We start from the raw sequence: 23049 nt of genomic DNA on the forward strand, positions 1-23049 counted from the left end.
TTAATTAAACCTGTGTATGACTTTATTGAAATACATTAAAGAAGACAGATTAAGGAACTCATGGATATATCATTAACACAACAGAACAACGAGTAGATAATGAAAAAAAAGGCGAAAACAAGCTTACCTAATAAGAAGTTGAAGGCAATCAGTTACAGAACATACTTCCATTGACAAACAAATCACCTTTATCTGTTGGAGTTCGTCTTGCACATTAGCTTTTAATCGAAAATACCGCTTTTTCCATGGAATAAACTAAGCAAAAAATTTTCATTAGTCTTATCTCCCTTTTATGGCAGAGAAAAAAAAATTTGTTCCACCTTAACCAACAGTCATTTAACTCTCCCAAACATTGTTTACAATGTTTAGTTCTTCTGTCTGTACCATTTAATGCAATTCTTATAGTAAACATTGATATGCACTATAATAATGAACTTAAAATGTCACATACTGTTCTTAATATCTCCTTTATTTTTTCACTTAAAAATTCTGCAAATACTAATGGATTAATGGAGGATAATATAGAGCCTGTCTTAAACACAGTCTTGACTTATTAGTGCAACAACTTGGGTAACACCGAGCAGGTTTTGATGATAACAATGAGTACTAAAATATGAGCCTGACAAGGAAATGCCTTTAAACCTGATCTCGGGACGTAATCTCTCAATACAGGGAGAGGACTGAAATGTCAATCCCAATGGGCATGGCAATGGCTACACATTCACAGACAAGTGCAAAATGCACTCTAAGCCAATTGCAGTTACTAATACTGGTATAAAAAAAAACTTTTGATTAGAAAATATAAAAGAGTATTATTATCATTGGAATAACAAAATGATGCAATGAAGCAGACTTTTCTCTGCATTGACCAACAAACAAAAAAAAAAACCACTGCCTTGGCAGGGTAATTTATTCCACTGATAACAAGGTAAACTTCTTAAGATTTAGCCTTCTGTTAACTGCCTGAGATTTTAGATTGTGGCCACAGTGAGACTATACCTCCATTGTTTTAGTGATTCCCATTATATAACTCAACTGGTTTTCTATGCATCTAATACATTTTTTCAATTGGTTCTCCATATGTCTAATATAGTACTTCAGTTGGCAATTTTCAGACTATCTGCAACCAATCAAAATCATTCTTCAACATGCCCTGGTTTCTCGTCATCCACCCTCAGAAAATTTTGGCAACTTCCCCTGTATTTGCTCATCAATGTTATTAAAGAAAACTAAAAACAGGAGAAGCCACAAAACTGATTCCAAAGGAGCTTCACTAACTATTGAGGTCCATTCTGAGGAATGTCCATTTATGACTACCCTCTCCCTCTCCTCTCTTTTGGCAAACCCTTAATATAGAAGTTTCTTTAACTTTTATACCTTGTGCCTTCCTTAAAATATTTCATAAATTTCACACTCCCCCCCCCTCATCTTCTAGAACAAGTGCAAATAAACAGATTTCTCAAAATTTAGCTGAGTATGCATACTTTTATAAATTAATATATACTTCGATACCTTTAATCTCAAAGAATGAAATAAAATACATGTATGCTTCATACCTGGATTAGCGGGATGGTTTGTCCACATTTCTAATGAAATGTGTTCAAACTATCCACATGTTCTTCATCTACTCCACGATGAAGGGCATGAAGCTCCCATTATCTTTCAAAAAAAATAAGTGTTTTCTTTTATTCTTCACTGAAAACTTCAGAAATCTGTTAGTTATTACATAGAAAAAAAAAAAAAAAAATGTAGGATCAAGTATGAAATGCTACTAAGCCTTTTTAGTTTATTCTTGATCTGAAATTTCAGAAATCTGTTAGTTATTACACAGAAAAAAAAAAAAAAAAATGTAGGATCAAGTATGAAATGCTACTAAGCCTTTTTAGTTTATTCTTTATTGTTGATTAGCCATAATTGATTTCCTCAGCTAAAGCAGACCACATGCTTCCATTTGTTTACATCAGGAATAAAAAAAAAAAGAAATTTCATTTGTGTGCAAATAAAAAAGCTTACACTCCTCACAGTGAATTGTTTTTTGAAAAGAAAATTATTATACATTCTTTCTTTAATGTGTATTGCATCTACTTAACAAAATTTCAAGGAAATCATAATGGTGGCTGCATAATAAATTGTAAAAACTGGTGTCAAACAGAAAACAACATATTGCCACAGTATGCATTTAATGCATACTGTGGCAATATGAAGTGTATTTAATCTTGTAACAAAATTTAAAGATAAAACTTCTACTTGTAATTACATTATAAACTCTGAAAACTGTAGTCAAACTGAAACTTTTGCATCCACTGTTATCTTGTGTGAAAAAAAAAAAGTGCACATTACTCATACTGTACTGTTTTTTGAAACTGTATTGTTATTAAGCTTTTCATTAATATATATATACATTAATACATATATATATATATATATATATATATATATATATACACATTGGTACCGAAACTGTTCCGTGTTATGTGAAACCGTGCTGATTGAGGTAAAATTATAATGCGTTTTAATTGAACGCACACCAGAGAAACAGTCTATAAATTATAATAAATCTATAAACAATTTGCGGTTGATAGTCAATTAAAAGGATTTGAAATTAAAAATATTGCAAAAATTTTATTAATGAAAGGTAACATCATTAGAGATGAGAAAAAAGCTTTATTGTTTATTTAGGTATTTCAATAATTAAGTCTGGTGAAGTCGTCTCTTCTTTTTCTCAGCATACAAGTCTTTGTAGCATCAAAACCCATCTTGTAAAATTTGCCATATCTTGATGCTACGTTCAACATCCGGATCTTCATTCACAATCGCCTTACAGGCCACATCAATCCCCCCCCCCCGAAAAACTTTCTCCAATTCTTCTGTTGAAAATTCTTTTGGTGCCACTTACAGTGTTATCCACTTCAGAATTGTTTTCCTCTTCTTCATATGCAGTTTGCTAGTCAATTTCAAGGAGAGTTGCATCATCTAAGTCATTTGCATGTGAGTCAATGCAGTCATGTACATTGGCAGTGTCAAAAAGTTTCAAATCCCAAGTCTTTTCTGATCTTCACAATGTCTTTGGCAATTGTCTGAAATCGTGATTCAAAACCAGTGAAATAATTTGCCAAATAGGTCAAAACATGCTTCCAAACAGAACGCATGTTGTTGGCAGTGATTTCTAGCCAAGATGCAAATATATTTTCAATCGTATTTAAAGAGGCAAAAAATAAATTGTGAAATGAAAAGTTGGAAAAGCTATCATGTCGTCTTGTCAGGATGGAATTAAGAATACTGAACACTGTTGCATGTTTCTGGTGACTACCTGAGGGGAGCTATTGGCACATGTGCATGTGAGACAATAGAGTTGGCACTGCAGCATATATGTATGCGTTGCTAGGCTACAACAATGCAGCATATATGTAGAGTACATGTCTAGGCTATTGAATGAGTTTTAATATGTACAGTAAATTTTTGATTTAAACTTAATTGAAAACCGTGTTACAGTGAAACCAGTGCTGTTTGAAGCTGTGCTAAGCGAGGTATTGCTGTATTAATGTATATGACATAAAAAAATTCTCAGGCAAAATTTTATAGGCAGTCATGTTATAAACTTTCAAACACTGGCATCAAACCAAACGTGAATAGGAACAAACACATTTTTTACCTGAGGGGAGCTATTGGCACATGTGCATGTGAGACAATAGAGTTGGCACTGCAGCATATATGTATGCGTTGCTAGGCTACAACAATGCAGCATATATGTAGAGTACATGTCTAGGCTATTGAATGAGTTTTAATATGTACAGTAAATTTTTGATTTAAACTTAATTGAAAACCGTGTTACAGTGAAACCAGTGCTGTTTGAAGCTGTGCTAAGCGAGGTATTGCTGTATTAATGTATATGACATAAAAAAATTCTCAGGCAAAATTTTATAGGCAGTCATGTTATAAACTTTCAAACACTGGCATCAAACCAAACGTGAATAGGAACAAACACATTTTTTTAAAATAACTACTGCAATTATAAATAAGATATTTTAGTTTACAAACCTAAAATGTCTTATTAATAAAAGATAGCATTACTGATCAAGTTTTAAAAAAAAATTTGTAAGTGTGCTTTTGAGTTTTTTAGGTCTAGAAGGCCCTAGCCACGATTAACAATTTCTTGCAGGACTGCATTGAGGTTAAAGATTATAGATCCAACACTTAAGAATCTGAGAACAATTAATATATTGCACCAAGTGATCTGAGTTTTATATCCCTTTGTATGGTTACATCCATAAACTGTAAAAAATACAAAACACACGTGGAGAAGTGCAGATGTCATAATAATGAAGATGTAAACTTCCTTTGCTAGTGGGCTATTTTCAGGTATGAATATTCTCTCTGCCTTCTGTTTAAGTGGATTCTATCCGCTTAAAACAAAAACACAATAAACAGAATGTGGCCTCTTAACCAATATACAGGCAACCCCCCGTATAACACAGTATTTCTATAACACGGTTTCTCTCTAACACAATTGATAATTTCCAGCAATCTTCACACAACACGGTACTTATATAACCCGGTTTCGCTCTAACATGATTAGAGAATTTCGGTAAACCTCACATAACAGGATATTATTCGGATGTAATTTTTCAACATTTCCACTCTTTTTGAATCCCCGCTGCTGACTCACTAGTCAAAAAAAATTATTGAGAAATCCCTGTATTTTATTTTGTTGGGAAATCCCCATGTTACGTTCTGTGCTACTGAACTTGTGGAAAAATCTAGATTTCAAAGTTTTAATGCTATTGGATAGCACACCAGGCTTTCCCAACAAAATATTACAGTCCGCGATTGTGAAATGTTTCCGAATCTGTTGAAGTAACGGAGACATGGAAACATTTCACAATCGTGGACTGTATCAAATTCATAGCTTTATTGCTGAAAGAAGTAAAACTGTCAACAGGTGTTATTGGAAAAATGTATGGCCAGAATCAGTTCATTCAGGAAATATGATTGAACCAGCGGAAAATGGAATTGGTGCAATAGTAGAACTTGCTATGTTTTGATGATATAACTACTGAAGCCCTCATGGGTAGCACAGTTGATAGAATTGCCCTCCTTCACACACTAGGTGGAAAAGACCTGAATTCAAATCCCAACGATGATGGGAGGAATTTTTATGGGTCTTTTTCACAACATGGCTGAGTTTTCGGGTTCAGGCGAGGGTAGCATGGTTTTTTCCTTCCGGAAACTCGGGTTTTTCATCCAGCAAAACAGAAAATTTACCTCGGGATACATGCAATTTATAGACAATATACACAGAGTAACATGGCCTTAGTTGCTGATGCTCCAAAAAAATAAAAAAAGTATGATTACTGAAGACGTTTAAGAATTACTGGTAGAAAAAGAGGCTGGCAATACAGAAATGGCAATGGAGGTAAAACCAAATCAATTCAGAGAAAGATAGTCCAGATGAAAATTCTAAACTTCCAAATTTTACACTAAAAAGCATACGGGAAGGCATAAAGTTAGCCAAGCAATTAGAACCTTATTTTTTGAATTCAGATTCTTGAACGAAAGGAGCCCAAAGTTCAAAAGGGAGCTTCAAAAATGCTTAGTTCCATACGATAAAATTCACAAAGATTTATGAAGCAAAAGCAAACAAACCCAGATTACTGATTTTTTAAAGAGAGTAGAAGATACACAAAATCTAGAATGGTGTATTTTTGTTAGATTTTGGAACACCACCGCCTTTTTTGTACTTTTTCTTAGTCCCGTATAACACAGTTTCGCACAACACGACATTTTTTAGGAACTAACTACCGTGTTATACAAGGGTTACCTGTACTATTGGTATGTTGTTCATAAGTTTCAATAAACTGAAGAATTCCTGTTTGTTAGCTAACTAAACAAAAACCCAGTTTGGTATCAATATTTATAAATTTCAATATGGTCAAATTTCTTATGAAATACAAATATAAGTTAAGATTCCACTCTGCTTATAGATCAATATAACAAAGTAAATATATTGATCAGAAATAAGACCAAAAAAAATGATTGTTTTAACTAGTCAATAATTAATAATGCCAACAACCCAGCACTTTCCTTTTATATAAAATCAAATTCTTTATATTGCATAATAATCAATGAATTACTCATGACTTATTAAACAGACCTACCTTTTCATTATTTATTGTACGATACCAGTATTTGGCCACTCTGTTTAAGGAGAGCATTAAGTCCATTATGGGAAGCTGACAAAGAATCATCTCAAAAATTTCAACTGGAAGAGAAAGGAAATAATCAGGTTCATTATTTTCTTCTTCATCTTCACTATCCTGAAAAATATAGCTGGAATTTCCCAGAAGACCATATGGATCCTTATAATCAATATTTTCATTTGGAACAGTAGAGCAGTCAGATAAATTACAGTCCCCAGACCTGACTAAAGAAGCACAAAATTCATTTTGGTTCATATATTGAATCTGTTCTGAATTCTGCAAATATGATGGTGTCTGCTTTATAGTTTGCAATGAATTCTCGAAGTCTGGATCCTTAAGTGGGCTATAGTAATTAAAAAGTGAATTTCTTACTTTAATCTCTTGCTTAAATTTTTTGGACCTACCTCTTAAAAAATCAGTGCTTAATGTATTTAGTCTTTTCGAATATGAATCTGAGAGCGAACAATCAGTCTTTAAAATAATACTGAGCTTAGGAGTGCCATTATCAGAATTTCCAGATGGTAAAATTTCCTCTTGGCTAGGTGTTTTTATATGTGATAAATTAGATGCTTTGGAAAATCCAGGATAATTTATTTTACTAGAATTATGCCCAGAAGAGGACTTACTAGATGATCTATGGTGTTTTTTACAGTTACAATTTTTCTTCCTAAACTTAGCAATAAACTGTTCAGGGTCTGTTAGTGGCGCAGCACCTTCGGAGGATGAGGCAAGTTTCATACATTCAAGTCTATTCAAATGGATACGACGGCGTACAACAGGAACATGCTTCTGTTTAATGCTCTTGATGAAATCCATCTGAAAAGATTGCATCAAAATATAAGTAAAAAATATGGGCATGTTTTCACATAAAGAAAAGTATACTGTTAAACTGAGGTCTGTAAGACCACAGCACATTTATAAGTTAGTGCAAGTTTCTTCATATTGTTTTTAGTAGGTAGTGCTCACAGTGACATTACCAGACCTAAGTTGAGATACTGTGGCAATGTATTTTCACAGTACCTCTACTGAGATTATAAGCAATATGACAGTCATGAGTTCTATCTCTCTGGTGTGAACAAAACTAGAAATATAATTGTGGTCTCTCAGATCTCTAAACAGCAGTTACATATATATATATTTTTACATATTTACTGTTTTTACAAAAATATTTGTAAATATTTTTTCATATTTACTGACATTTAAAACTGATAGGTTAGAACCTGAGTGATGAAGCTAAAGAATCAGCTATAAATACATTTCCAGAGTCACTTTACTAATGTAAGGGCATGGTGTGATGTATACAACACATTCTTGTATGTCGACTTCTTTACAGTGCATGAGATATGGACAATAGAGAAAAACCAAATATAGAAAATAAAATAAAATAAAGCAAAACCTATCCTAACCCATGTAGTAAGAAAACAAATTTATCAATATTAAAACACTCTGCTGCAAATTGCATTAAAACTGCATTAAATAGACTGAATTTAATGAAATTAAAAACCTGATAGGTATGTAGATAAGGGTGGCTATACATTATCTTAAGTGCTTCTTCAGTGACAAAGTGATATTACAATAAACACTTGAGAAATGACAGAAATAAGATAAAATAAAACTTACAAATTCAGTGTGGTGGGGAATTAAGACTTGTAGCAATAAACAAAAGATGTATTCTGTGGAAGCAATCATGCAGTCCAAGAAATTCAAACATTCATTTACGTGTATAATAAATATATATATTTTTAAGCTAAAATAACATTTTTTATTTAAATAATTCTGTACTGTTCTTTAACATCAAAATTTGAATAATTTGATATATGCATTACTAAGTTATATGCATGTGTGTATCATTTAAATATTTTCCAAAAATATTCTTTTACAGACTTTTCATACGTAATAAAACAAAATCAGTAGTGGATTTCAACAGAGAAAAAAAAAAAAAAAACAAATATTTTGAGCAGCACTGTGGCCCCTAGAATGGTGCTGATTAAATTTAAAAATTAATTATTATTTAAATGAGAAAGGAAGTATCAGTAAACAATCAAGATTATAAACATTTTTAAATGCATAGAGAAGGTAATGGCTTGCACCTAGATTACTGTAATCTGTTTGAAAAAGAGCTTAGCTTTTCCTATCCTGTTGCCTATCTCTCTCAAATACATATTTGAGAGAGATAGGCAACAGGAGATGCATAGGAAGGCTGATTTGGCAAGGTTGAAAAATCACCCTTTAATTTTTATGATGGCTATTGTAGTACTTATGATGCTGAGTGTTCTAGTTACATATACATTTCTGTGCTGGGAATAAACTTGCAGATTACATGAGTGATACTCATCTTGAAATAGCATGCAAGAAACAAGCCTATTTATTTGCATTAGTGTTATTAACAGTTATTAAGTAAGAGTTGTTCGTTTTTCTTTTCATTTATTGTACATTTTATAATAATGCAAATAAAAAGAATTACTTTTCGTATTACTTGAGATGGGCAACAGAAAGAAGAAAAGCAATAATAAATACAGAATATTAACAAAACAAAAATAAGAAAAATAACCAATGGCTATTGAGAAGGATTATGCAAATAACTAGCAAAGTTCTAGTACCAGATACAGAGCGGAGTCTTCCACTGCTGGAAGACATCAAGATCTTCTACGTGTTCACTGGCTGATAATTGGCAGAGGCCACGATTGTCGTGTCATGTGCTTTGCCGCTTTCTTATTAGATGTCACAGAAGAATTTATAAGCTCTGAATCAACGCTACTACCGCAAGCCACCGTGGTGGTAGAGAGAGAAAGAAAAAAAAAAGGGGGGGGGACTGTTTATGAGAATTAAAGGATTCTATTCCAATAAAGATTTTAATGTGGAAATATTAAAAATTTGAATATGATATCAATTACTACAATTATTCACATCGTTATCATTAACCTATAAAAGTTCTGATTTTCAAAATAAAATCCTAAAATAAAAAAACAAAACTGACAGACACATTCAAAAACTATGACCAAGACTTCATTTCTTTTAAGGATACATGGCAGAAAAAATTTAAAAAAGCAATACAACAATGACAAAAAATTGATTTGAATGATTTAACATAATGATAAAAATAAGGATATTGAATTTAAAAAGGATTCTTTTACTTATGTGAAGAATGTGGTTTCGAAATGCTTCTTCAGATATCTTTCCATACCTCTCCTGCCCCATAAATTAACCTAGATAACTGGCGAGCATATCTTTCGATGTCCCATCCATTCTTTTAAAAATACTTTTAGCTCTTTTCCAGTAGTTTTTTATGTGGTTGGTTTGAATACCTGTAGTCGGATCTTTAATTTCTGTTGTGATTTTTAGTCATATGGGCAAATATTGGATAATTTGGTACGTTCCCACTCATCAGATACAATTGTTGATCTGGCAGCAATAACATTGTTTATTATAGGGAGCAAAGTGGCACTGTCTCTTTTTACAACAAAAGCAGTGCACACTTGTTTTAATGTGATATCCTACATTCCAAATATAAACTTTTGCTTCCCTGCATTTTTTTACCAATTATTAGCATTAGCAGAGGATTTGATGCAAGAAAGCAAGCTTATGCAGCATCAGCCAAAAAAAAACATAAATAAAAAATAAATAATAATAAATAAATAAAAAATAACCACTTCCACTTCACCCCTCTGTTCGTTCAAAATACCTGTCCAGCTGAGCCTTAAACTAATTTAGGCTATCAACTTCCACAACAAGGGATGGAAGTCTGTTCCACCAACAAACCACCCCCTGGCTAAAGGCAAATTTCCGCACGTCTATCCTACATCTGTCTTTCCTCAATTTGAATTTATGCCCTCTCAGGTGATTATTCTGAGCAAGAGGAAGAATCCCATCAGCATTGAGCATGCTCAAACCATTCAAGGCTTTATACACCTCTATCAGATCACCTCGCTGGTGCCTAGTCTCCAGCGAGGTGATCTTAAGCCTTTCTTCGTAAGAGCACCCCTTTGTTCCATTCACTAATCTTGTTGCCCTTCTCTGTACTTGTTCCAGCAGCTCTACATCGTTCTTGAAATGAGGCCTCCAGGCCTGTATACAGTACTCTAGGTGTGGCCTGACCATTGCCTTATACAAGCCAATAATCACCTCCTTATCCCTGCTATAAAAATTCCTATATAACATTGACAATACACCATGAGCTACTCTTGCAGCCCATCTGCACTGTCAGAGAACTTCATATCTGCCTACACAACCATCCCCAGGTCCCTTTCATTCTCTACCACTGTCAGTGTAGTACCACAGAGTTGATACGTTGCTCTGGGGTTGTTGTTTCCCATATGTAGTACTTTTACATTTGTCAATGTTAAACTTCATTTGCAACCTCTCAGCCCATCTGCTCAACCTTTACAGATCCTGTTGCAGCAGCATAGTGTCAGTAGTGTCCTTGACAAACCTGCCAACCTTCGTATCGTCTGCAAACTTGGACATTAAGCTTGATATACCATCATCAATATCATTTATAAATACAGAAAACAATAATGGACTCAATACTGAACCCTGAGGGACTCCACTAATAACATTAGTCCACGATGAGCAGTGTCCATTGATTACCACTCTCTGTCTTCTCCCCCTCAACCACCCCTTTATCCATAGCAGCAATTTGCCTCCAATGCCACACTGCTCCAATTTGTGCAGCAGTCTTCCATGTGCAACAGTATCAAAAGCCTTTTTAAGATCCAAGTATATGATATCAAATTTATTCCCTGCATCCAGTTCTTTTGTGACTGCATCATAGTATCCAATCAAATTGGTCAGGCAAGACTTCCCCTTAACAAAACCATGCTGTGATGAGATATAACTGAAGTCTTGTCTAGATGATCCTGCAGTGCTTCTTTAACCAGTGCCTCCATTAATTTTCCGGAAACAGAAGTTAAACTCACAGGTCTATAATTACTTGTTTCAGCCTTTGATCCTCCTTTGTGAATTGGGGTCACATTTGCACATCTCCAGTCTGTGGGTACCTCCCCTGAGTCCAAGGAAGCTCTCATAATTATGGCTAAGGGTTTGCTTACTTCCTTTGCTGCCTCCTTTAATATAACTGGACAGATCCCTTCCACCCCAGGTGCCTTTCTTGTGTATATCTTCAACAATTTCTCCTCCACTTTACCCTCAGTTATTACAAGATTCTCTAGCTTACTGCCAGAGTTGAATACACCTCTGGCATTCCCCTCGCTGAATAACTCCTCATGTGTGAATGTCGATGCAAAATATTCGTTTAGTTTGTTAGCTACCTGAGCACGATCATCAACAGTTGACCCATCGATATCAAGTGGACCAATCTGATTCATCCCCTTCCTTCTAGAGTTTACATAAGTAAAGAACTCTTTGCTGTTTTTCTTTGCATCTCTTGCCAAAGATTTCTCGTAATCTGCCTTCGCCTGCCTAACCTCCTCTGTAACTTGGTTACAGATCAACTTGTATCTATCATAGGCTTTTGTGTCACGTGTTAATTTGTATGTATCCCATGCATTTTTCTTCTCTGCCATATGTCTCATTAGTTCATCTGACATCCATTTAGGCCTAAACCTTGAACAATATTTCTTAGTTGGTATGTAAAGCCTAGTAGCTTCCAAGATAAGTTCTTAGAATGCTTCCCATTTTGAAATTGCTGTTGGTAACATCATCAGTTGGTCCCACTGTATAGAATTTAAATACTGTCTCAGTCCATCGTAGTCGCCTTTACGAAAGCAATAACCCTTCCCTTTACCCCTAATGGTAGTTACCTCTTTGAGTAAATCCCACTTCAGCACACTGTGATCACTGCCACCTAGTGGTTCATTTATCTGCAGATTCTTAATGCATGAAGAATCACTACTGATAATTAAATCAAGAGTATTACTCCCTCTAGTTGCCTCCCGAACATGCTGATGCAGAAAACAATCATCCAATTAATCCACAAAAGCCTTGCTAGTGTGTGAGTGACCAGCCCCCAAATTCCAGTCAATATCTGGGAAATTAAAATCCCCCATTATAAGACTCTCTGATTTACTGGCCCACTCTGTTACCCTGTACAGTTTCTTATTATACTCATCAGAGTCATTAGGCCTATAGCACACTCCTACTCTCAATTTTGATCTCCCAATGCTTATGTCACACCAAACTGACTCGACACTGCACTGTCCAGCGATGTCAAGAAAGGCTTAAGTTGGATTTTATGTATTTCTTAACTAATAGCATAACCCCTCTTCCCTTCCTATCCTGTCTATCCTTTCTGTAGACATTGTACTGTACTCCCCAAATTCCAGTTCTGCATTCCTTATTATCTGTGTGACACCACGTCTCTGAAATCCCAACAATATCTGCCTTTGATGTTTTGAGCAATACCTCAAATTCATCAAATTTATTTACTAAACTCCTAGCATTGGTGTGCACGCAAGTATACATGCACCTGTTCTTTTTCTTAGCTACCCTAACACAACCCATGTGTTTACTTGTACCCCAATGATTCCCAGCAGTCTCTGAAATATCCTGCATCTTATTTTCCAGGCTGCTGCTCATTCCAATAGAAGCAATGCAAGAATCACTTTCACCTCTGCCAGTGGTTACTGTTAATCTATTAGTCCTTGTATCCCCCCAATCTAGCAGTTTTCCGACCTATCTAACACTGCCTCGAGAGCATCAGCAAACATTCTTGCACCCTTTCTATTTAAGTGTATCAACTATTTAAGTGTATCAATTAAGTGTATTATCCCGTTATACAAGGAAATGGTCAGGCCACACCTAGAGTACTGTGTACATGTCTGGAGGCCTCATTTTAGGAAGGATGTAGAGTTGCTAGAATGAGTTCAAAGAAGGGCAACAAGATTGGTGAGGGGAACAAAACAAGAAAGGCTTAAGTTCGGCAAATTGCAGTGCCTGGAAAGTAGGCACCTGTGAGACGATCGGATTCAGGTGTATAAGGCCTAGAACCTGAGGGGGCACAGTTTCAAATTGAGGAAAGATAGGTGTAGAATGGATATACGGAAATTTGCCTTTAGCCTGCAGGTAGTTGATCGGTGGAACAGGCTTCCATCTTTTGTTGTGTAAACTAATAGCCTAAATAAATTTAAGCTCAGCAGGACAGGCAGGGCAGGACAAACAAACAAACCCCTCCATTTGGAACAAATGGAGGGGTTTGCTTGTTTTTTTTTTTTTTTTTTTTTTTTTGGCTGATGCTGCATAAGCTTGCTTTCTTGCATCATATGCCTCTAATACTACAATATGTACAGAAATGACACACAGGATAGGAAGAAAGGGGCTATGCTGTTAGTTAGGAAACACAAAAATCTAAGACTGCATCCGGTTCACAAGTGTGGCAAGTGCAATGAAGAGTCAGTTTGGTGTGATATAAGCACCAAGAAAGCAAAAAATCAGAGTATGAGTTTAGTACGGACCTAATAACTGTGATGAGTACAACGAACAACAATACAGAGAAATAGAGTGGGCCAGTAAATCAGAATACCTTACAACGGAGAATTTTAACTTTCCAGATATTGACTGGAACTTGTGTAGTCATTTGCCCAATGGCAAGACCTTTGTGGATGACTGTTTTCTGCAGCAGCATGTTTGAGAGGCAACCAGAGGGGATATTACTCTTGATCTGATTATCAGCAGTGATTATTCATGCATTAAGAATCTGCTGATCAAAGAACCACTAGGTGGCAGTGATCATGGTATACTGATGTGGGATATAATTTTAAAAGAATTTGAAAGAAAAGATATAATTTTGAAAGAATCCCTGCCTCCATCATGCAGTATGACTGATGACTTTTGAGGTTATGATGAACGTCATGGAAAGATCCAATCTTCCTTACATTTCAAGGGTACAGCTCTAAAATGGTGTTCGCAGGCCGGCTGCAAGTTAGTACACCGGACCGAACCTACTGATAACTCTTTAGAAAGCTTCCAGATCAGCTAGTGTATAATCTTGCTATCTCTACTCTGTCAGATAGTCACTGGAGGGAGTCCAAGTAGTGTGTATGCGGGGCCATTGTCGAGCCCATGTTATGTCAAGGATCTGGGTATATTCTTACCATGGTATACTGATGTGGGATATAATTTTAAAAGAATTTGAAAGAAAAGATATAATTTTGAAAGAATCCCTGCCTCCATCATGCAGTATGACTGCATGATGGAGAGGCGTCTCCGTAGCCAGGTGGGAAGGAGCAGCAGTGCGTAGCACACGCTTCTTGATTAGACCGGGGTTCGAGCCCGTCACCACCAAATACGGAGGATGCGGAAAGGTCAAGGAATGACCACCGCATATTCCCGGAGCAATATGGCCTTAGTTGCTAATGCTCCTAAAAACCAACCAAACAAACAAACAAACAAACAAGCATGATGGAGGCAGGGATTACTGTAAGCTTATCTGCAAAAAGATCTAAACCTCCCAAACACTTCCTAGTTCATTTCACAAATATACGTGGTCTCAATTCTAATCTCAACGATGTCCTTTTCCACTTGCAGTCTGCCAAACCCCATGTACTTTTTCTGACAGAATCTCAGTTATCGGTTGATTCAACTACCGCTCGCCTCAGTTGCCCAAATTATTCGCTGTATGATTGCTTTCACCTCAAAGGTGGTACTTGTGCATATGTCCGTTCCGATATTCCCTGTCAGAGATTTGGTAATTTGGAATCTCCTCTCTTCGATCTTCTCTGGCTTAAAATCTCTCTCTCTCTACCTCATTGTGTCAAATTCATCTGTTGTCTCTACTGTTCTTCCTACTCCACTAATCACTCGGAGCTTTTTGACTTCCTCTCTCTGCAACTTGACTTTCTGCAGTAAAACTTGCCTAACAGTGAGGTAATTTTCCTTGGTGATTTTAATGTTCACAAACCCAACTGGCTTCCATTTTCTAGTCACACTGACCCAGCTGGTCAAGATGCTGAGGCTTTGTAATTACTAATGACCTTGCACAGATTATTCATTTACCTACAAGAATAACAGATAATCCTAACCATATAGCCAACACACACTTGATCTTTTTCTCACAACAACCCTTCTAAGTACACAGTTGAAGTGAGTGGTCCTTTAGGCACCTCAGATCACAACTTGGTGATTGTCTCTTCTCGAATGGAGCCTTTATCTCATGGCTATTCCAAACCTCTTGTTGTTTTGCATTACAAGAATGCAAAATGGGATGACCTGTGAGATATCTTTTCTTCTTTTCCTTGGTCGAATTACTGTTTCAAAACTTCTGATGTCATGTAGGAATTCCATTCTTGTAGGAATGGAATCCTTTATTCCGCCCTCCACTTTAAAATCTCGTCCTTTATCCAAACCTTGGTTTTCCAATAAATGTGCTAAGGCTGTTCAAGAGAAGAACATTGCATATTTTGAATGGACTAAGAGTAGAAAACTTGCTTCTTACCCTAATGGTAGGCAAGCATTCTGGTCTCTTGCCAAAGCTATTGAACGCAACTTCTGCCCATCTTCACTGCCACCTCTGTCAAAACCAGGTGGTTCTGTTGTCACATCAACCAAGGATAAAGCTGACCTGTTAGCATCCCATTTTTCTTCCAACTCATGTATTAATGATCTTGGTAAAACACTTCCCACCATTCCCAACACACTCCATTCAATGCCTCCTATGGTCTTCCGTCAAAAGGATGTCAGAAGGATTTTGACGAATCTTGATGCTAAGAAAGCTCCCGGTCCTGATGATATTTCTCCACTTGTTCTCAAAATCTGTGCTCCTTAATTACTCCTGTTCTTTGCCGCCTTTTCTCACTTTCTTATATCAAAGGTGTTTTTCCTTCTGCTTTAAAAATTTGCTCATATCCAACCAGTTCCTAAAAAGGGTGGCAAATCGCTAAAAAGGGTGGCAAATTGCAATTACTTCTACTCTTTCTAAAGTAATGGAGAAATCAATTAACCGCCAACTCTTAAACTACCTAGAAACCTTCCATCTGATAAACGATCACCAGTATGGATTCCGTCAGTGTCGATCCACTGGCTTATATTACCCATTTATGGACAAATTCAATGGAAACGTTCGGTGAAACACAAGCAGTTGCTCTTGACATCTCTAAGGCTTTTGATCATGTTTGACATAAAGGTCTTCTAAACAAGCTTCCATCTTATGGTTTGCCAACTGTTTTTTGTAATTGGTTATCCATTTTTCTCTCCGATCGCTCACTGAGGGTGATGGTAGATGGCTCTCTGTCTTCTAACTTCTCCACTAATGCTGGTGTCCCCCAAGGTAAGGTTCTTTCCTCCACTCTTTTCCTCTTGTATATTAATAACTTTCTTCCATTGACTGGAAATCCTATCCATAGTTTTGCCAATGACAGCACATTGCATTCCACTTTCCATTCTGAGAAACCCTGCCCTGCTCAGTCAGCTTCAACTTCTCGAATATCTGCTACCAATTCCTTAAATGCCGATCTTCAGGTAATTCTCCAGTGGGGTAAAGACAACTTAGTTGATTTCAACCCTTCTAAAATTCAGTCTTGTCTTATATCTCGCAAAAAGGATTCTTCTGCTCCTATGCTTATCTTTGGTGACACTCCGATTTCTAGGCAAGTTCATATATCTCTTTTGGGGATTACCCTGATTTCTAATCTCTCTTGGCACAAGCACATTACAAATATTGCTTCCTCTGCATCTAAAAAACTTGGTTTTCTCTTTCGCTCTCGACATTACTTTTCTTCCAAACAGCTGTTCACTCTTTACAAATCGCAAATCTGCCCTACCATGGAATATTGTTCTCACCCACATCTGGGACGGTGCCCCAAAAACCTCTCTCAGGCTTCTAGCTTCCTTTCAGAAGAGGGCAGTTAGGTTAATTAATGACTCCTCTCTAACATAGTCTCTGCACTCTGTCTCATAGATGTACTGTTTCTGCTGCAAGCCTTTTCTACAGATACTTCCATGGGCTCTGTTCTTCTGAATTTGCTTCTATAATTCCCACTCTCTCTTTCCAAACAGTCCGAACACGTGCTGCCACCAGCCAACATCCATTTACTGTCCAACTTTTCATCTTCCTCGTTTATTCATTCAACTGCCGTTTTCTGGAATATGATGAGAGCCTTGTTGATCAATTTGTCCCTGGAGAGGTTGTGCAAGGCTCAAGAGGTAGAATTTTTCTCGGCCTGGTCTGTGCTTGTTAACAGGAGAGACTGTGTTTACAGGGATGGTATACACTTAAATAGAAAGGGTGCAAAGAATATTCGCTGATGCTATCGAGGCAGTGTTAGGTGTGTCAGAAAACTGCTAGCTTGGAGGGATAAACGGACTAATAGATTAACAGAAGCCACTGGCAGAGGTGAAAGTGATTCTTGCACAGCTTCTATTGGAATGAGCAGCAGCCTGGAAAACAAGGTGCAGGGAATTCCAGAGACTGCTGGGAGCCATTGCGGAACAAGAAAATACATGGGCTGTGTTAGGAAAGGTAAAGGAAAGCTCTGCACTTGTTAAGTTAATCCTCTGATCTTCTACTCTTAATGTCATTAGTGCCAATGCATATAAAAATATCACCTTTTGAAATTGAGGAAGGTAGATTGTAGAATGTGTGTGCAAAAGTTTGCTTTCAACCAGATATCCACTGATTATTGGAATAAACGTTCATCTCATATTGTGGAAGTAATCAGAATAAATTAAATTTAAGGAAGAATTGGACAAATTGTTAAAGGTGATGGGGTGGTGATGTGGTTTTTTTTTTTTGGCTGATGCTCTATAAGTTTGCTTCCTAACATCAATCATTTGCCAGTAGCAGTAGTGAAGAGTGTCCCACTTGTAAGGCATGCTTACAAGTGGGACACTCTTCCCCATGACTGAAAGTTTCATGTTCCCCATCCAAGAACAGGTAATCAATGCCAGGAACTAGACAAAGTACATAGCTAAGGAATCTGGTATGATAGATGACACATATGGATGATGTCACCTAGCCCCAGAAACAATCCAGCACATTACCACAGGGTGATCACACAGACGGAGAACACTCATAGACACAACCAGTTCACCAGGATAATACATTAGAATGTAAGGGACAATCAACCAGAAAATGATAAACCATAAATTGAGTGTGACAAGATGAGCACTGGGGTGGGTTTTCTCCCAATAATCGAAAGAGATGAGTATGATGAGTGTGTCCAATTCTCATTCTCGTCAATACCACGTCTTGGCTGTTTTGTTAGAAGCCAGCAAGCCACAGCTTTGGAGCTTGTTTTATCTGGTAAAGTTTATAGTTGGTATTACTTTTCCAGAGTTATGACAAGTTATTGCAGCATGCTTTGCGAATGATAGGCTTATAGTCAGTGCAAGGAACCTGAGGATGTTGTGGGAGAGCAGGTCGAGAATGTTTAGCAGGTCGGGAATGTTTCCTTATGTCTCTGCCATAAGGAAATTCTTCCTTATGGCAGAGACAGCACTGAGGAAGTCTGTGTATATTATGGCAGGTGAGATGGAAACTCAATAATCCGTTGTTGTTGTTGTTGTTCGGTTTAACGACACAAGGGCTACTAAGGCCAAATTGTGCCTCTTCATCGTTAATTGACAAAAAGCGTATTGTTAGAGAGATTAAATTATATGCTTGTATACAAACCAATATGTTTTAGATATAATAAAAGTTCTTCAATATTTACTTCATTTCCTAAGATGCGAGATAAATCAAGTGATATATTCAATTTAGAGAGTGACTAAAAAGTGTTTGACCGGATGGTTGAATGTAAGGGACAATCAACCAGGAAATGGCAGACTGTAAGTTGCGTCTGGCAGGATGAGCACTGTGGTGGGTTTTCACCCAATAATAGAAAGAGATGAGTATGGTGAGTGTGTCCAATTCTGAGTCTTGCCAGGACCACTTCCTCTCGTCTGTTTCTTCGGAAGCTAGACAGCCACAGCTTTGGATCTTCTTTTATCTGGTAAAGTTTATTGTTAGTGTCACTTTTCAGGTTTGTGACCATTTATCGTAACAGTCTTTGCGTATGACAGACTTAAAATCAGAGAAAGGAACCTGAGGATGTTGTGAGAGAGCGGGTTGAGGATGTTTAGCGGCAAAGTTAGCACTTTCATTTCTGGGAATGCCCAGGGATCCAGCAAAAAGCGGATATCATCTTTTAAGGACACAAAAGGTGATATAGTTGTACACGTTGGCACTAATGATATTAAGAGTAGGAGACCGGCGGAATTACTTAACAAGTACAGGTCACTGTTGAAAAAAGCCGTGAATTAGGGTTGAATTTGAAAGTGTCTGCAATTCTGCCCAGACACGATAGGAGGGAGTATATGATGAGAGCCCTGTCGATCAATTCGGCCTTGGAAAGATTGTGCAAGGCTCAAGGGGTAGAATTTTTTTTGGCGTGGTCTGTACTTGTTAACAGGAGAGACTGCTTCTACAGGGATGGGATACACTTAAATAGAAAGGGTGCAAGAATATTTGCTGATGCTATTGAGGCAGTGTTAGGTGGGTCGGAAAACTGCTAGATTGGGGGGATACAAGGACTAATAGATTAACAGTAGCCACCGGCAGAGGTGAAAGTGATTCTTGCACAGCTTCTATTGGAATGGGCAGCAGCCCGGAAAATAAGATGCAGGATATTTCAGAGACTGCTGGGAATCATTGGGGTACAAGTAAACACATGGGTTGTGTTAGGGTAGCTAAGAAAAAGAACAGGTGCATGTATACTTGCGTGCACACCAATGCTAGGAGTTTAGTAAATAAATTTGATGAATTTGAAGTATTGCTCAAAAAAAAAAAGGCAGATATTGTTGGGATTTCAGAGACGTGGTGTCACCCAGATATAAGGAATGCAGAACTGGAATTTGGGGGGTGCAATGTCTACAGAAGGGATAGACAGGATAGGAAGGGAGGAGGGGTTATGCTATTAGTTAAGAAATACATAAAATCCAAGGAAGTGAAGCCAGTCGACATCGCTGGACAGTGCAGTGTCGAGTCAGTTTGGTGTGACATAAGCATTGGGAGATCAAAATTGAGAGTAGAAGTGTGCTATAGGCCTAATGACTCTGATGAGTATAATAAGAAACTGTACAGGGAAATAGAGTGGGCCAGTAAATCAGGGAGTCTTATAATGGGTGAGTTTAATTTCCCAGATATTGACTGGAATTTGGGGGCTGGTCACTCACACACTAGCAAGGCTTTTGTGGATTTATTGGATGATTGTTTTCTACATCAGCATGTTCGGGAGGCAACTAGAGGGAGCAATACTCTTGATTTGATTATCAGTAGTAATTCTTCATGCATTAAGAATCTGCAGAAAAATGAACCACTAGATGGCAGTGATCACAGAGTGCTGAAGTGGGATTTACTCAAAGAGGTAACTACCATTAGGGGTAAAGGGAAGGGTTACTGCTTTTGTATTTCAACAGTATTTAAATTCTATACAGTGGGACCAACTGATGATGTTACCAACAGCAAATTCAAAATGGGAAGCATTCAAAGAACTTATCTTGGAAGCTACTAGGCTTTACATACCAACTAAGAAATATTGTTCAAGGTTTAGGTCTAAATGGATGTCAGATGAACTAATGAGACATATGGCAGAGAAGAAAAATGCATGGGATACATACAAATTAACACGTGACACAAAAGCTTATGATAGATACAAGTTGATCTGTAACCAAGTTACAAAGGAGGTTAGGCAGGCGAAGGCAGATTATGAGAAATCTTTGGCAAGGGATGCAAAGAAAAACAGCAAAGAGTTCTTTACTTATGTAAACTCTAGAAGGAAGGGGATGAATCAGATTGGTCCACTTGATATCGATGGGTCAACTGTTGATGATCCTGCTCAGGTAGCTAACAAACTAAACGAATATTTTGCATTGACATTCACACATGAGGAGTTATTCAGCGAGGAGAATGCCAGAGGTGTATTCAACTCTGGCAGTAAGCTAGAGAATCTTGTAATAACTGAGAGTAAAGTGGAGGAGAAATTGTTGAAGATAAACACAAGAAAGGCACTTGGGGTGGATGGGATCTGTCCAGTTATATTAAAGGAGGCAGCAAAGGAAGTAAGCAAACCCTTAGCCATAATTTTGAGAGCTTCCTTGGACTCAGGGGAGGTACCCATGGACTGGAGATGTGCAAATGTGACCCCAATTCACAAAGGAGGATCAAAGGCTGACACAAGTAATTATAGACCTGTGAGTTTAACTTCTGTTCCCGGAAAATTAATGGAGGCACTGGTTAAAGAAGCACTGCAGGATCATCTAGACAAGACTTCAGTTATAGCTTGGACACAGCATGGTTTTGTTAAGGAGAAGTCTTGCCTGACCAATTTGATTGGATACTATAATGCAGTCACAAAAGAACTGGATGCAGGGAATAACTTTGATATTATATACTTGGATCTTAGAAAGGCTTTTGATACTGTTGCACATGGAATACTGCTGCACAAATTGGAGCAGTGTGGCATTGGAGGCAAATTGCTGCTATGGATAAAGGGGTGGTTGAGGGGGAGAAGACAGAGAGTGGTAATCAATGGACACTGCTCATCGTGGATTAATTTTATTAGTGGAGTCCCTCAGGGTTCAGTATTGGGTCCATTATTGTTTTCTGTATTTATAAATGATATTGATGATGGTATATCAAGCTTAATGTCCAGGTTTGCAGACGATACGAAGGTTGGCAGGGTTGTCAAGGACACTACTGACACTATGCTGCTGCAACAGGATATGGAAAGGTTGAGCAGATGGGCTGAGAGGTGGCAAATGAAGTTTAACATTGACAAATGTAAAGTACTACATATGGGAAACAGCAACCCCAGGGCAACGTATCAACTCTGTGGTACTACACTGACAGTGGTAGAGTATGAAAGGGACCTGGGGGTGGTTGTGCAGGCAGATATGAAGTTCTCTGACAGTGCAGATGGGCTGCAAGAGTAGCTCATGGTGTATTGTCAATGATATATAGGAATTTTTCTAGCAAGGATAAGGAGGTGATTATTCCCTTGTATAAGGCAATGGTCAGGCCACACCTAGAGTACTGTATACAGGCCTGGAGGCCTCATTTCAAGAAGGATGTAGAGCTGCTGGAACAAGTACAGAGAAGGGCAACAAGATTAGTGAATGGAACGAAAGGGTGCTCTTACGAAGAAAGGCTTAAGTTTTGCAAATTACAGAGTCTGGAGACTAGGCACCAGCGAGGTGATCTGATAGAGGTGTATAAAGCCTTGAATGGTTTGAGCATGCTCAATGCTGATGGGATTCTTCCTCTTGCTCAGAATAATCACCTGAGAGGGCATAAATTCACATTTAGGAAACACAGATGTAGGATAGACGTGCAGAAATTTGCCTTTAGCCAGGGGGTGGTTGCTTGGTGGAACAGACTTCCATCCCTTGTCGTGGAAGTTGATAGCCTAAATAAGTTTAAGGCTCAGCTGGACAGGGATTTCGAACGAACAGAGGGGTGAAGTGGAAGTGGTTATTTTTTATTTATTTTATTATTGTTTTTTTTTTGGCTGATGCTGCATATGCTTGCTTTCTTGCATCAAATGCCTCCACTAATACTAATGCCAAAAACTGATTGACTAATTGGACACTGCAAGCGAATAGCTGGGAATGAATCTGTTTCAATGTAGGGTGAGAAATGGAGGAATTCTTCCTTATGGCAGAGACAGCACTAAGAGAATCTGTGTAAATTTTGGCAGATGAGATGGAAAGCTCAATTATCTTACTAAGCGCTAACTTAATGGCATATAATTCAGCTGTGAAGACGCTGCAAGCAAGCGGTAGTGTGGCTGAACTTGTACATAAAGGAAAAACTGCCACAGCACCTACCATACTCTCAGTTTTTGAACCATCCGTATAAATTTTACAGGCATAGTTGTTCATAGCATGAGCTGAATGTAACTGTCTGATATTGCAGGAAGGTATA

The 23049-nt window shown here is 37.5% G+C and overlaps 1 protein-coding gene across 1 annotated transcript in view; it reads right to left on the minus strand.

The window, feature by feature from the left end:
• LOC150086824 (F-box DNA helicase 1-like) overlaps positions 1–23049 on the minus strand; it is a 501907-nt gene that overhangs the window by 443956 nt on the left and 34902 nt on the right. Inside the window, exons 2-3 of the mRNA XM_090371598.1 lie at positions 6156–7013; positions 128–255 (exon numbers count right to left, since the gene is read on the minus strand). Coding sequence (XP_090227724.1) covers positions 128–255; positions 6156–7013 — 986 coding nt within the window. The remainder of the gene's footprint in view (positions 1–127; positions 256–6155; positions 7014–23049) is intronic.

The sequence above is a fragment of the Mastigoproctus giganteus genome, chromosome 4 (assembly GCF_048544385.1).
Source record: "Mastigoproctus giganteus isolate SK-2022 chromosome 4, ASM4854438v1, whole genome shotgun sequence".
NCBI classification, from domain to species: domain Eukaryota; kingdom Metazoa; phylum Arthropoda; class Arachnida; order Uropygi; family Thelyphonidae; genus Mastigoproctus; species Mastigoproctus giganteus.